The sequence below is a fragment of the Rhinoraja longicauda genome, chromosome 1 (genome assembly GCF_053455715.1).
Source record: "Rhinoraja longicauda isolate Sanriku21f chromosome 1, sRhiLon1.1, whole genome shotgun sequence".
Taxonomy (NCBI): Eukaryota; Metazoa; Chordata; class Chondrichthyes; order Rajiformes; family Arhynchobatidae; genus Rhinoraja; species Rhinoraja longicauda.
Window position 1 is genome coordinate 47049421 of NC_135953.1, and position 15831 is coordinate 47065251.

A 15831-nucleotide genomic window follows, 5' to 3' on the forward strand; every position below is an offset into this window, starting at 1 on the left:
ATGATGTTTTAGTCCCATAGAACAATGTTTGTAAGTTGAATAGAGGGTGATGCAGAGAGAACCTCAATATCGTCATGGTGCATGGGAAAACTGATTTCCACATCTCAAAGGTCATTTGTGCATAGAAAGGGGGAGAGGTTGGACAGACTTGGATTCTTTTCTCTGGAAATGTGGAGTTTGTGGGGAGATATATTGTGGGGTGAATATATTCTGGTTTAGATTTCGAGAAAATCTTAAAACACTTAATCTTAAATCTTGATCCAATCCAAGCAGAATATTGGAAGGAATCCAACTGGAGGGTTTTACGATTTTAGGAAGAATGCAAAGGTTTTCAAGAATGTAGAATAGATCTACTAGAGTGACAGGGAAGGTATAGAGAGATATGGGCCAAATGCATGCAAATGGGCATAGCTTATGTGGGGCATCTTGGTCAGCATGGATGAGTTGAGCCCAAGGACCTGTTTCTGTGCTTATTACCCTGTGGTAATGGTGATGGTGGAAGTAGGCGCTTGGGACTAAGAATGGATTGAAGAGAGCGCTTGAGTGAAGGATGACCTATACTTCCAGTAGCAGAGGGAAAGAGAATCTGAAGCTTATAAGTCAGCAGTGGGATTTGAGTGAAGTGAGGGATCCTGCCCAGTGGACATAAATTACAGAGGCAACAGGTGTAGTAGGCACCAACTGGAGCACTAGGAGTGATATAGAGAGGGTGTGACAGGGAAGAAGTGAACATCTGTCTGAGGTGCTGATGTGTAAAACAAAACGGGCTAATCATGGTGTAATAAGCTACAGAATAACTTCCCTTCAGTTACCGTCATTTTTTTCAAAATCGTATTTTGTAAAATTTATTTGAAAAGAATCTGCTTTGTTTTCTAATGATGACTTCCCATTTATCAGCAACAAATGACAACCAGGCTGCCTCCTTTGAGATGGAAATGTCACAAGTGGGGTTCAGTACACACATTACGGAGGTAAGATATTGAACAAAACATTGATGTACTTTATTTTTTGGTTTCGGTAAGATCTCCTCTCATCCTTCTAAATTCCATTGTATACAAGCCCAGTCGCTCCAGTCTTTCAACATATGACAGTCCTGCCATTCTGGGAATTAACCTATAAGTACTTCTGAATCCACGTTCTAATTTGCCATGTCTACTTCAGACTGGTCAGACTGGAGAATGTGGATAGGTGATGTTTTGGGTTGGGACCCTTCTCCAGACTGGTCAGACTGGAGAATGTGGATAGGTGATGTTTTGGGTTGGGACCCTTCTCCAGACTGATCAGTCTGAAGCAGGGTCCCGTCCGCAAACATCACCTATCTACGTTTTCCAGGAATGCTGCCTGACCCGCTGAGTTATTCCAGCCTTTTGTGTCTTTCCACAGTATTATGTGCATTTCTCTGTAGGAAAGCATCATGCTGGGAGCTGTTGGAGCCTATGACTGGAATGGAACAGTCCTTTTGGTGAACGACAATGAAACAATCATCCCTGAAAATGAGACTTTTTTTGACAGTTCCGAAGAAAGTAATGAACCACTTGCTGGGTATTTTGGTAAGTAAGTCATTGAGTCGGCTGTAACTACAAGTACAGAATTAAGCCTTTCTAAATAAGTACTAGTCGATTAAAAAAAATGATGTTAGGAGAAAAAATTAATTGCATGGATGACTGTTTCTCACTATAGTGTAGGGTTAATTGAAGGGTTGGGGCAAGCCTTTTAGGATCTTTGGTAACCTTCCCACCTTTAAGTTTGGAAATGCAAGGTTTCGAGTAAACTAGTTTGTGAATCTCAATAGAAGTCTCAGCTGACCTTCAGTGGGACATTTGTGTGGTATGAACAAACTTATCCACAATAAAATCCATGGATTGTTGATTCACAGACACAAGGTTCATCTCGTAACTGGGGACTTTAAATTTAAGCAATCAAATAAATCTGAAGTTTAAAGCTAGTATAACAATAGTCACAACATTATGACTTTGTCATAAAAATACATCTGGTTTTATAATTATAATCCTAATAATCGTAATTAATTAGCCAAGTATGTTTTGCAACATACGAGGAATTTTGTTTGCCATACAGTCAAAACAAAAAAGCAACAAGACACACAACTACATAAAAATTAACATAAACATCCACCACAACGCCTCCTCCACATTCCTCACTGTGATGGAACGCAATAAAGTCTTATCTTCTTTTCCCCCCTTCGAATGCCTTCTGAAAAAGAAATCTGTTTTCCACCCATTCTGGGCAATAATTACTCCAAACCATCAATATGCTTAATTTTCAAATGCCCTCTGAAAAGACTTGACAAGTAAATTGATTCAAGGACAGTTAAGGTTGGTCAAAAAATGTTTGTTTCAGGTTAAAAACGAATAAGTTCTCTATTTCACATAACAGTTTGAACATAGGACATAGAAAAGTACAGTACAAGAACAGGTCCTTCAGCCCAGTGTCTCTGCCAAACATGGTGCCAAGACTAATTCTTCTCTGCCTGCACATAACCCAGGATCTCTCCATTCCCTGCATATCCCTGTGCCTTTCGAAAAGCCTCTTCAATGCCACCATTGTATCTGCTACAACCACCACCCCTGGCAGCACATTTCAGACACTCACTAAGCTCTGTATAATTACCTTTAAGCTATGCCCTCTAGTATTTGACATTCCCAACCTGGGAGTTTTAAAGTACAGAAACCATTCATACTCTACGAGAAATGCATGGGTTCAATGTGTTAATTGTTTTATTGTCCTCTATTCTGCTTGATGTGTTATTATGTATTATAGTCTTTATTTTTGGGAACCTTCATTTTGAGAGTATTAACTAGTTAACCATTGGCCATTATTGAGTGAACCTCATAACAAATTCAATTGTTACAAATTTCCCATTTTTGCAGTATTTGCCAAGGAGTGAAAAGGTGAAATTAAAAATTAAAAAAAAGATTTCTTGCCTTGTTCACCACAAATTTAACATAAGATACCATAACTGCAGTTAGAAGTTGTACACTTGATAATACCATTAGAATATTCCCACCAAACAAACCCAGGGTATTTTACCTTGTGACACATGGGATATGTCAGATATTTGTGATTTATGCTTATAAATCTGATGATAAACTGATTGATGTTGACACAACACTCTGATGCACTTTTAATATGTGGAAATCTCAAGTTATCAATTGCAATGTTTAGGTTACTCCGTCAGCTCTGTCTCAGTTGTTGGAGATGTGTGGTATGTTGCTGGACAACCTCGCTATAATCATACTGGACAAGTTGTAATTTACAGTTCAAGGGGAAAGAAGACGAGCGTCATACAAACCCTGAAAGGAGAACAGGTATTTTACAAATAGAATTGAGAAATGTGTGCTCCTATTATGCTAAGCTCTATCCCATAATAACTTCGATATTAAGACTAATGTCAAGCATGCACATTTGAAAGCTGTTAGTATAAGAAAATAACTGCAGATGCTGGTACAAATCAAAGGTATTTATTCACAAAATGCTGGAGTAACTCAGCAGGTCAGGCAGCATCTCAGGAGAGAAGGAATGGGTGACGTTTCGGGTCGAGACCATTCTTCAGACATGTCTGAAGAAGGGTCTCGACCCGAAACGTCACCCATTCCTTCTCTCCTGAGATGCTGCCTGACCTGCTGAGTTACTCCAGCATTTTGTGAATAAATACCTTTGAAAGCTGTTATGTTATTTATGCATTTTAACCATAATAGTTTTATTTTTACATTTTTCTTGTATTTTTTTGATCAAATGTTATATGATGACATCAAAAATAAATACAAGTTTGAAAGTTTCCAACCCAAAATGTCATCTGTCCATGTTTTCCAGAGATGCTGCCTGATCTGCTGAGTTACTCCAGCACTTTATCTTTTTTTGTAAACCAGCATCTGCAGATCCTTGTATCCAAATAATTATGTGTGTTCCACACGCAGTGTTCAGTAGCTAAATATATAGCTTGTTTCCCCAAATTCTGGTTCAAGCCAAAAGGTTGACCTACGACTATCTAATATGTTATTTACTTTCAGCTTGGGAATCAACAATCAGTACATTGTTGACGTATTAATCGTTAAAACTTATTTAGATCAGAGGAAGTGGGGCTCTTAGCAATTTACATAGAAACATAGAAAATAGGTGCCATTCGACCCTTCGAGCCTGCACCGCCATTCAATATGATCATGGCTGATCATCCAGCTTAGTAGCCTGTACCTGCCTTCTCTCCATACCCCCTGATCCCTTTAGCAAAAAGGGCCACATCTAACTCCCTCTTAAATATAGCCAATGAACTGGCCTCAACTACCTTCTGTGGCAGAGAATTCCACAGACTCACCACTCTCTGTGTGAAGAAATGTTTTCTCATCTCGGTCCTAAAAGACTTCCCCCTTATCCTTAAGCTGTGACCCCTGGTTCTGGACTCCCCCAACATCGGGAACAATCTTCCCGCATCTAGCCTCTCCAACCCCTTAAGAATTTTATATGTTTCTATAAGATCCCCCCTCAGTCTTCTAAATTCCAGCGAGTACAAGCCCAGTCTATCCAGTCTTTCCTCATATGTAAGTCCCGCCATCCCTGGGATCAATCTGGTGAACCTTCTCTGTCAACCCTCTAAGGCAAGAACGTCTTTCCTCGGGTTAGGAGACCAAAACTGCACACAATACTCCAGGTGCGGTCTCACCAAGGCCCTGTACAACTGCAGCAGAACCTCCCTGCTCCTAAACTCAAATCCTCTTGCTATGAATGCCAGCATACCATTCGCTTTCTTCACTGCCTGCTGCACCTGCATGCTTGCTTTCAATGACTGATGCACCATGACACCCAGGTCACGTTGCATCTCCCCTTCTCCCAATCGGTCACCATTCAGGTAATACTCTGCTTTCCTGTTCTTGCCGCCAAAGTGGATAACCTTACACAGGGATCTTCAGTTAAATATGGATTGCATTTATGGTTATATGATGGTTTGAGTACATTTTTATTACTAGATTCCCGTAATGACCTCAACATTTGAAATTACTGCTCAACACTCCAGAGTTCACTTTTCTTAACTAGAAGTGTGGTATTGTGCTGTAGCCAGTGTTGGAGTGGCTGTTTCCTCACATCCCTGGGAAAGTGGTGCTGGTCTTCTCCATCAACTGCTTTATCTTTGGCACTCCTGCTGCTTCCATCCCTTTATTTGATTGGAAATTCAGGTGTAATAGTCCTGCAAAATGATGAAGGTACAATGAGTGTAGAAGGAAAATTTGCAGGTAATATTTCCAGTTTTATTATCATTGAGAGATGTGTATATTCACATCTCACCGAAAGTGTACCAAACAGTTACTCCAAAGTTAAAAGTAACATTGCAGGAGGAACTCAATGGGTCAGGCAGCAGCTGTGGAAGAAAATGGACAGCCAACATTTTGGGTCAGGGCTCTGCTTCAGACTGATAAAGTGAAGGGGAGAGAGCTGATTGAAAAAGATGACAGAAGATGTAGGCAAGAGCTAGCACGATTTAAAAGGATTTAATATGCACCCGAGTGGCAACTTTATCACTGAGTGTGGTGGGTATATGGAGCGAGCTGCTGGAGAAGGTAGTTGAGCCAGGTACAATAATAGCATTTAAAAGACATTTGCACGGGTACATGGATAGGAAAGGTTTAGAGATATATGGGTCAAGTGCTTGCAAATGGGGCTGGCTTTGATGGGGAAATCTTCTTCGGCATGGAAGAGTGAAGCCAAATGACCTGTGTGACTCATGACTCTCGTTCTGCCTTTCTCTGCTGACATGTTCTGACATTTATTTTACACCTCTAGGCTAATTTTTTCCAGCCTTATCCTGGTCATTGTCTATTCGCCACTATTTGTAAAATCATGTAAAGCTCTGGTATCTTTAACCCAAAACAAAATTTGCTCGGAACCTTTCAGTAGGGAAAGATGCAAAAGACAGTGCTCTAGTATTAATTAATAACTAAATGTCCTTCCAGCATGTTGACAGAATCAATAGACATGTCTGTTCACTTGACAGTAATGATATATTTTCTTTCCCAGATTGGTTCCTACTTTGGCAGCACTGTGTGTGCTGTTGACATCGATAAAGATTCTCTAACTGATATCCTTTTAGTTGGAGCTCCAATGTACATGGGAACTGAAAAAGAAGAGCAAGGAAGAGTTTACGTATACAGTTTAAAAGAGGTAATATATTCACAAACCATACATCAGTTATCGAGGAGAAAAGTTATAAGCCAATTTTAAAATCAGCTCAAGCCATTGATACTTTAATTCCAAATTATATCTGCAAAACGATTCCATGATATTATACATGTACATTATTAACAAGTGACTAACATACCACAGGCTAGATATTCTTCTGCATTGCTGATAATCACATACCAACTGCACATTAATTGAATAATAGTTCTTATGGTTCATGTCGGATATCGTATCAATTGCCCCTATATATGTCCACGTCATAAAGGTACAAACAAGTTAAAAATACTAACATCTGTTTAATGCTTTATTCTTTTTATATTGTTACAGAATATGTTTCAATACCAAATGATTCTTGAGCCCTTAAAACAGCATTGCAGTTGCATTTATGCCTTGGGTCTCCGGAGTGACAGATTCAATGAGGTAAAGACCAATGTTTTGTGCTTTGTTGAAAAAGTTTTTTTTTAATGGCATTAAAACTAAGTTTTGTTTCTTTTGTATATACTTTTATTTTAGTTTTTGATCAAGCTAAACAATTACCCAGCAAGGCAGAAATCCGACTTCAGATAAATACCCCATTCTATGAATAAACAGCACAGTGAGCGATATTGGAGAATAAAACTCCACAGTCATCCAGTACCTGAAAGATGAACAATCTAATCGTGGATCTGGCCAATCTTCGGGTATCACTAGCAATTGTCCAAAATGGCAATTAGTGCCTATTCCACAAATTATTGAGGAGCTCAAAGGTGGAGCAGCAACAAGACAAAGATACCAATCATGACTACTTTAGACTTGGGCAACCATTTTTGCTTATCTGCCATTCATAAAAACACCTGGCCCAAATATCTTTAATGAAATCTAGTGCTCATTGTCCACAGTTTCCACTTTAGATTCAGAGTCATACGGCATGGAAACAGGCCCTTCAGCCCAACTTGCACACGCAAATCAAGTATACCATTTCAGGCATACACGGACATATTTACCTGGAATTTTATTTTGGACAGGTAGCCCAAATGTTCTATTTGGTATGGTACTTTATTTTATTTTGCCACATGTATCGAGGTATAGTGAAATTCATTTTCGAATACAGTTCAGTACAAATATTACTATACATAAGCATTTAGATACACATTAGATAAGCTCAGATACAGTACAGATGTATAGCAGTGGTACACTGAGACAGTATACAGTCGCCAGTTTGGCGACATTTCCAAGTCCCAGTGTTGTATGTGCAGGGTTCTTGGCCTGACCTTGAAGGCCCATTGTCCTAGTAGTGTTGCAGTGTCTGCCTCGCCAAGGCTAGCTGCTCCTCCGCTCCATGCTGTTGTAGGCTGCGTGCAGTCCACCTGCCCGGCCTCTTGGATGGGCGTCTGGTCCTTAATCTTTTACAGGTCTTTTCCTTCTTTCAATAACATCATCTCCTTCTCTCAATAAATTAATGTGTTTGATCTTAAAATACTTTTTTAAATTTAACAAACAATTTAATCCAATTTTAATTCAATGTTCCTCACATTTTCCTTAAGTAAATGTGATAGATTTATCCACGGGTTCATTTAGATGTAATATGGAAATTGTAAATCCCCTCTTAAACCTCTTTCGCTCCAGGGAAAACAGTCCCCACTATATCCAGTCTATCCTTCTAACTCAAGCCCTCCAGACATGCTAACTTGTATGGTGTAGACAATGTTTTATGCAGTAGAAAATAATTTCCAGCCTAACTATTTTCAGCAAATTCCCTTAGAATGGGCCCCCTATAAAATGTAATTAACCTGGTCAGAATGGATTCAGCAATTCCTTGGTGTGGGATTTAAGTGCATGCTGTATGCTAGAGTTTGTTCATCCCAGTCATAACCCCAATTAAAAGCAATGAACTGCCATGGAGCCAATTTGCTATCCATTCAGCTATCTCTCCTTGGATCCCATGCAATCTAAGCACAATAAACTGATATTTGATTCTTTTCCTCCTACTGTATTTTCACTTTACATTTTTCTCATAGCTGACTAAGATTTGCAAGTAGTTTGCCTTGTTTTGTTTTGTTTTCCACATTAAGGTCCAGAACTATTTCAACGTTTAAATCTCTGTAATAATCTTGAATTTTATTCTGGGTCACTAGTTCCAAACTCAATATATAGTTGCATCATGGTTGTGCACTGTTACACATGTAACATTTATGTTGAACACTATTTCAAATTTGTTATCTAGTTATCAGATTATCTAGTTTATAGTCATCTTAAACAGGGTGCATTCCTCCTTCATGTGAAGCTCACAGATAAACAGTAATAAACAGATACAACAATAGACAGTTATATTTATTGTTGTATTTATTGCTGCATGTTAGAAGGCTGCTAATACTATTGCCTCTAGAAGACAACTGATACCATCAAAGACCCACACCACTCTGGCCACATTCTCATCTCGCTGCTACCGAATGGAAGAAAGTAAAGAAGTGTGAAAAACGCTACCTCTAGGTTCAAAAACAACTTTTTCCCATCAACCACTCTTGAACCACACTGCACAACCCTAACTACAAGTTTACCTCAACAATAATATACTTTAGACTTTCTACACATTGCACTACATACTTCACTATTGTGGTCTGGTTACCTAACATTACAGATAATTTATTATATTACTATTTATTTCTTGTGGTGCCACATTAATGTGCCTGTAACGCTGCAGCAAGTAAGAATTTATTTATTCAATCCCCAGTGCATATGACAATTAAACACTCTTTACGCGACTCTTGAAACAACAAAACGGTGGACAATTGTACTGCAGTCTGAAGTAATGCAAAAATACATTAAAGTACAATAATGAAATAATCGAATGAGGTAGCATTAAGAGTAAGAGTGAAAAAGGTGAATTCAGAGACAGAGTACAACATTCTGATTCTACTATATAACATTTAGCAATACTCACTCGGGGACAGAATACACAGCCAAATTCTCTAAGGCAATGTATGTAATTAAACATTCATTAAAAAAGATGGAAAAGACTAATTTTCTATGTACACAATGGTTTAAATATAATCATTCCTCTTGCAAGGATGTATTGGTTTATTATTGACGTGTACTGAGATACAGTGACAAACTTTGTTCTGTGTGCTTTTCTGGCATATCACACCATATCACAATCAATACATGCTTGAACACAACAGGGTAGTGTAAGAAGAGAAAGGGAACAGTGCAGAATATAGTGTTACAAGTACAGGGAAAGTGATGGTAAAATATACAAGGGGCACAGTGAGATAGATTGGGAGATTGGGAATACATTCTTGGGTTGTGCAAGGTCATGTTCAATAGTCTGATAACAGCAGGGAAGAAGCTGTTTTTGTATCTGGGATAATGTGTTTTTAAGCTACAGTATCTTCTGCTCAATGGGAAAGAGAGAAAAGAGAATGACTGGGATGGGTAAGAAAATAACTGCAGATGCTGGTACAAATCGAATGTATTTATTCACAAAATGCTGGAGTAACTCAGCAGGTCAGGCAGCATCTCAGGAGAGAAGGAATGGGTGACGTTTTGGGTCGAGACCCTTCTTCAGACTGGGATGGGAGTGATTTTTGCAGCATGTTGGCTGCTTTCCCAAGGCAGTATGGTGTAGATGAAGTCAAAGGTGTGGAGGAAGCTGATTTGTGTGATGGACTGGACTACATCCACAACCTTCTGCAATATCTTGCACTCTTGGGCAGGGCATTTGCCATATCAAGTTGTGATGGACCCAGATAGGGATATGTTGCATCTTTAGAAATTGGCAAAACATGCCAGATTTCCAATAGTAATTGACATCACATACTAATCAATCATTTTTTATAAAATATAATTGTCGTCTCTGCATATTCTGTCAAAAATAGGAAAAAAAGAATAGAAAAGAAAAGTGATTTTATCATTGTGAATATTAACACCACATATTTTATCTCTGTTACTTCTCATAGGCTACAGGAGAAGACCAGAAGTGCACTCAGCCCATCTGGCAACCATGTGGTTCCCGCTTTGGAACAGCCATAAGTGCAATTTCAGACATAAACCTAGATAACTACAATGATGTTGCAATCGGAGCACCTTTGGAAGGGAACCACCAGGGGGCGGTCTATCTCTTCCTTGGATCTGGCACAACTATTAACAAAAAGCATTCACAGGTTTGATGTTGACTCCATTTGATTTTATTAAACATATATTCTATGAATCATAATGGTGTGGTATGAACACCTATGTGGACCCCACAAACACCTTGGGTGTTTTAAACAAGATAAACCTTTTACAATCGAAACAAAGAATCCTGGAAATAGTCAGAAGGACTTGCAGTATTTGTGGAGAAAGAAACAGTCAATATTTCAGATTAATAATGTTCTACCGGATTTATTCTGTATCGTAACCTGTCAACCTGCTGCCAGCAAGGCATGCCCCTCAATAGTAGATCCAGGGGTGTGAGACTGGAGCAGGGACAGGTGAGAGACAATGCTTCAATTGTGCCATTGGGTGGAACTCGCTGGCTATCGGGTCTTAAGAAACTTAACCCTTGGTTATTTTAAATCAGAATTCTGAGTGGGATTGGTTAGACATCGCCAGCCAGTTTTTAATTGTGTTCTGCAATGCTTTTTCCCCTCATTTGCTGTAAGAAAGAAAACAATAGACACATAAAGATCCAATATTGGGTTAGACGTTTTTGATGTCCTCACAGCTGCAAAGTGGGGTAAAACAGTCAGAAGTTCCAATGGTTACATTGTCCTCTACACTAACTGATCAAACAAAACTTTAACACAAGTAAAAGAATTGTAAATGGAAGTAGTTTTGTTTGTAGGAGATGTTGATTAAATGTAACTCTAAGAACCCTTCACCTAAATTTAAAGTGCACAGAATAATGGTTTAGGTTTATAAGGGGTGAAAGTTTGCTTCATAGAATCAATTACTCTGGATAGCCACTCTTCCTGTAAAGTGCACAGGAAACCTAAATATGGTCAGCACATTCAAACCCTTCTGTTAATCATTTATTAAAGTCTGCCAAAGGAGAGTTACTCTTGATATTCATACGAGTACATTTATAGTTTACAGAGTACCTTACAGATTGGTAAAATCTGAAGGAATAGTTTTGATTTTATTTCAATATAAAACACCTTTGAAGCTCCAATGGTTCAATCAGATAATAATGAGCTAAATCTAAAGGACTTTGATAACCACCCGAGAGATCAAAGAGTCAAAAGAGAGTCATTATCATTCTTTTCATCATTTAAATGTTTTCATAGGCAGTGTGTTGCCATCGTTTTGTTAATTTAGCATTTGGTTGTCAGGCGTTCAGGATGTTGAGATGCTCAAGTGGTGGAGTGAGGCAGGAACGTCTAGACAGGACACTTCTTTGCTCTTCTGGTACTGCATGTGGGAAAATAATTGTAGGAATGCTTTCTTGGGCAGCTCGACAAGCTTACCTGCTTAATTTTCTTCTCACTCTGCCATGAGTGACTCCTGCATTTAGATACTCTCAACATTCTCTAACTGACCTTCCTCTGATACAGCACCCCACTAACAAATTTCCAACAATCTCCCCTAAATGTCCAACAATAACTCTCTCCCCAACTTGCAACCTCCAATGTCTTCCCCTGCACTCAATATCCATTACATTCCTTGATGCTCAATAGCCAATAATCCTCCACTACCATGAGCCTCTAACGCCCATCTCCCTCTGCTGACCTCCAAGTCTGTTTTCCAAATGACAACTCTCCCTCAGCCACTAACATCCAATCCCACTTGCAATATTCAATGCTTTCCTCAGACTTTATCAGCTGAGTGCCGCAGGGTAGGGCAGTGATGCAGCTAGTAGAACTGCTGCCTCACAGTGCCAGAGACCTGAGTTTAATCCTGACCTTGGCTTCTGCCTGTATGGAATTTGCACATTCTTTCTGCGTGGGTTTCTCCCCGTGATCTTGATTCTGCCCAATCTCAAAGTCGTGCAGGTTGTAGGTTAATTGGCCAATTCCAATTGCTGCTCATGAATCAGTGAGTGGTAGAATCTGGGGAGAGATTAGGAGAATTTGGGGAGAGTAAAAAATTGAATTAATATAGACGGCGTAAATGGGTGGTGGACTCAATTGGCCATTTAAGATTGTTAATATCTGAAGGATTCAATTGGAATCTAAGGTAGGAATCCAAGGTATAAGGGGCTAGAGACAAGTGTTGCAAAACGGGAATAGAGGTGGGAACTCAATGGTCAACATGTTCAGTGGGCTGAAAGCCTGTTTTTGTGCTGTCTGAGTCCTATGACTACCGTCCCCAATTTTAAATTAACTCACCAAGTCAAAACCACCCGAATTATTCCTCCCACTGTTTGTACCAAGCTGGAATGAAACTGAAAGGACTGGTCATTTTAGACTACTGGACTAAAAAGAAAAGCATGTGTTGATTCTGTATTCCATTGATGAAATTGATACAATAATCAAACAAATATTTAGTTTAGTTTATTGTCATGTGTACTGAGGTACAGTGAAAAGCTTTTGTTGCTTGCTAACCAGTCAGCCTAAAGAAAATACATCATTGCAATCGAGTCATCCACAGTGTATAGACACATGATAAAGGGAATAACAAATAACGTTTAGTGCAAGATTGAGTCCAGTTAAGCTGATCAAAGATAGTCCAAGAGTCTCCAATGAGATAGATAATAGAAGGTAAATAAGAGGCAGTGTTAACTTTGACTTCACTGTGAACATGGACATGAAACTATTTAGCTCATCAATAAGGTGAAAATAAATATCATTATTTTCTGCATGAATTCCAACGGTTAGGGAAATAGTGAATACCAATGAAAACTTGGTCCAAAATAGTCATAAACAAGCAGCTTTTTAAAATGTTACAGCAAAACACCAAAGAGCACATAATGATTAGCAGGTTTTTTTGTATGTTATTTATTTTAAGTTAATTAATAAAATGTTTCTCTTAATAGCACATCTCTGCTTCTTTACCGAATGACCGTTTCAAATATTTTGGCCAATCGATCGATGGGCAGATGGATTTGAATGATGATGGTCTGGTGGACCTTACTGTTGGAGCAATAGGTGGTGCCGCCCTCTTCTGGTTTGTAGTGGATTTGCATTGCAACTATCACCTGCCACGTTGCACAATATTTACATGCACCAGGGTCGTAGAGATGCACAGCATAGAAACAGGCCTTTTAGCCCAATTTGTCGATGCCAATCAAATTGGCATACTGGGCTAGTCCTATTTGCCTGCATTTGGTCCTTGGCCCTCTAAACTCTTAGAACATGGAAAAGTACAAAACAGGAACTGGCCCTTTGGCCCATAATGTCCATGCCAAATGTAATGATAGTCTCATCTCAATCCTTCTCATCTAAATTAATCTCATCTGCCTGCACTTGTTCCACAACCTTTCATTCCCTGAATCTCCATGAGCCTATCTGAAAGCCTCATAAATGCCACTATTGAATCTGCTATTGAGATCCAGGCTCCAACGACCCTCTTTATAAAAAGAAAATCTGGCCCTGCACATTTTCTTTGAAACTTTCCCCTCTCACCTTAAAGAAATGCCATCTCGTCTTTGACATTTCCATCCTGGTTTTTCTCACCTATTTATGCCAAAAGGTTCTGACTGTATAACCTATCTATGCCTTCCTATCCATATATCTGTCCAAATGTCCTTTTCAAATGGTAATTGTATATAGCCTATAGCCTCCTCTGGCAGCTCATTCCAGATATCAACTACCCTCTGAGTAAAAGTGTTGCCCAGAGTAGATTCATTTACCTTGGGAATAAACGACTGTGTGTTCACTTTATCCAAGCCCATCATGATCTTGCACACCTCAATAAAGTCACACTTTAGACTTGTATGCACCAAGCAGAACTAGTCCCAGCCTATCCAACTTCTCCCTACAAATCAATCCTGCGGGACCAGGTAACATCTTGGTGAATCTCTACTGCACCCTTTCCACCTCAGTGACATCCTTCCTATAGGCAGGTGACCAGAACTGCACACTGTACTCCAAGTGGTGTCACCAACGACTTGTCACTGCATCGTGATGTACCAATGTTTTTACTCAATACCCTTCCCAAAGAAGGCAAGTGTGTCAAGCACCACCTTCATCACACATTCTCCCACAATTCCAAAAACATGCAGGTTTGTAGGTTAATTGGCTTCTGTAAATTGTCCCTACTGTGTTGGATAGAACCAGTATACAGGAATCGCTGGTTGGCAGCGACTTGTTTGGGCCAAAAGGGCTGTTTCCATGCTGTACCTCTAAACTAAACTCAACTCTAAATCTCAGCAACAACCTGCCCTCAAACAATCACAGATTCGCACCTGTTTCCCCCCTCTCCCAGCAGCCGATCCTAATCACCTGAAGTGGACAAACCCTTGAGGTTGCTTCAGGCCTCATGCACAGTCGAATTTTGCAGCAGCCTGCCCTCCTATGAAATGTGCTCTCTTCAGGCTGCTAGGTTAATATGCCTTTCCTTTGTGTAGGAATTCATAATACCCTTTATTAAAAAATCCTTTTAAATTATCCTCAGAATTTTTGAGATTTGCTAATTTACTGGAATCCCATTATTATAAAATCTATTCCATGCCTTTTGGCCACAAGATCTTTCTCAGTCCTTCTCTCTGCTACATAACACATGGTGAGTGGTACAAAATTACAACCAGACCTGTTGTAGCTGTGAACTGAAGTATAAACTGAACATTACATTTCTGTTATTCCGAAAGCATCCGTTCCAAGCCTTGATTTACAAATTATTTGCAATGTTTTATAGAATGTGATTCTCACATACTGAGTTTGATTAGTTTCTTCAGAGTTGCAGTGAAGTATTAAAAGGTTACTGTAAATTGACTGTCTTTTAAAACATTCTTTATCAGGTCCCGGAACATAGCTCAAGTGACGATTAATGAACTGCAGTTCAGGCCCCACAAAATCAATGTCCAGAACAAGAACTGTGTAATCGATGAAAAACAATCCGTGTGCATCACTGCAGATATCTGCTTTAATGTCAGGCTGAAGTCGAACAAACCTGAGCCAATTGGTATGTTTACTGGCATAACATTCTTGATGCAAAACACAATTATGTATGGAGCAATGTATTTTTCCTCAGATTTCATAAAAGTTGAAATGCCACGAAGTTTGGAAAAATAATATATTTTAAAATTATTTAAGGCCAAGTAAAGTACGTTTGGCTTCCACTGTAATCAAAGGTTATGAGGAACAAGCAGGAAAGTGGAGCTAAGTTCAAGTTCTTATTGGATGGAGAGATGTTTGAGGTGTCATAAACTACTCCTACTTGTTATATTCTTAGTTTCTAAGTATGCAAAAAAATGGGCTGAAAGCATAAAGATAACAACTCAGATTTAATGTTCACCTAGATAAACTGGTTTGAGTAGCTTTTGCAGACCCCAGACCATCAATTTTCCTTATTCTGATGTGACTCTCGAGCTGAATTTAAAAGACATTTGAACAGGTACGCGAGTAGAGAAGGTTTAGAGGGATATGGGCTAAATGCGAGCAGGTGGGACTAGTGTAGATGGTGCATCGTGGTCAGTTGGGCCAAAAAGCCGGTTTCCATGCTGTATGACTCTATGATGCAATCTGTAGAGAGCATGGAGCATCTAGGTGCAGCAAGACTATCAAGGGCTGAGTAGGCAAGTAGAATGAA

The 15831-nt window shown here is 39.3% G+C and overlaps 1 protein-coding gene across 1 annotated transcript in view; it reads left to right on the forward strand.

The window, feature by feature from the left end:
• Positions 1-15831, forward strand: part of itga1 (integrin, alpha 1) — a 147073-nt gene that overhangs the window by 87277 nt on the left and 43965 nt on the right. Inside the window, exons 10-17 of the mRNA XM_078410053.1 lie at positions 898-971; positions 1406-1550; positions 3184-3326; positions 6025-6168; positions 6514-6606; positions 10122-10325; positions 13118-13248; positions 15041-15204. Coding sequence (XP_078266179.1) covers positions 898-971; positions 1406-1550; positions 3184-3326; positions 6025-6168; positions 6514-6606; positions 10122-10325; positions 13118-13248; positions 15041-15204 — 1098 coding nt within the window. The remainder of the gene's footprint in view (positions 1-897; positions 972-1405; positions 1551-3183; positions 3327-6024; positions 6169-6513; positions 6607-10121; positions 10326-13117; positions 13249-15040; positions 15205-15831) is intronic.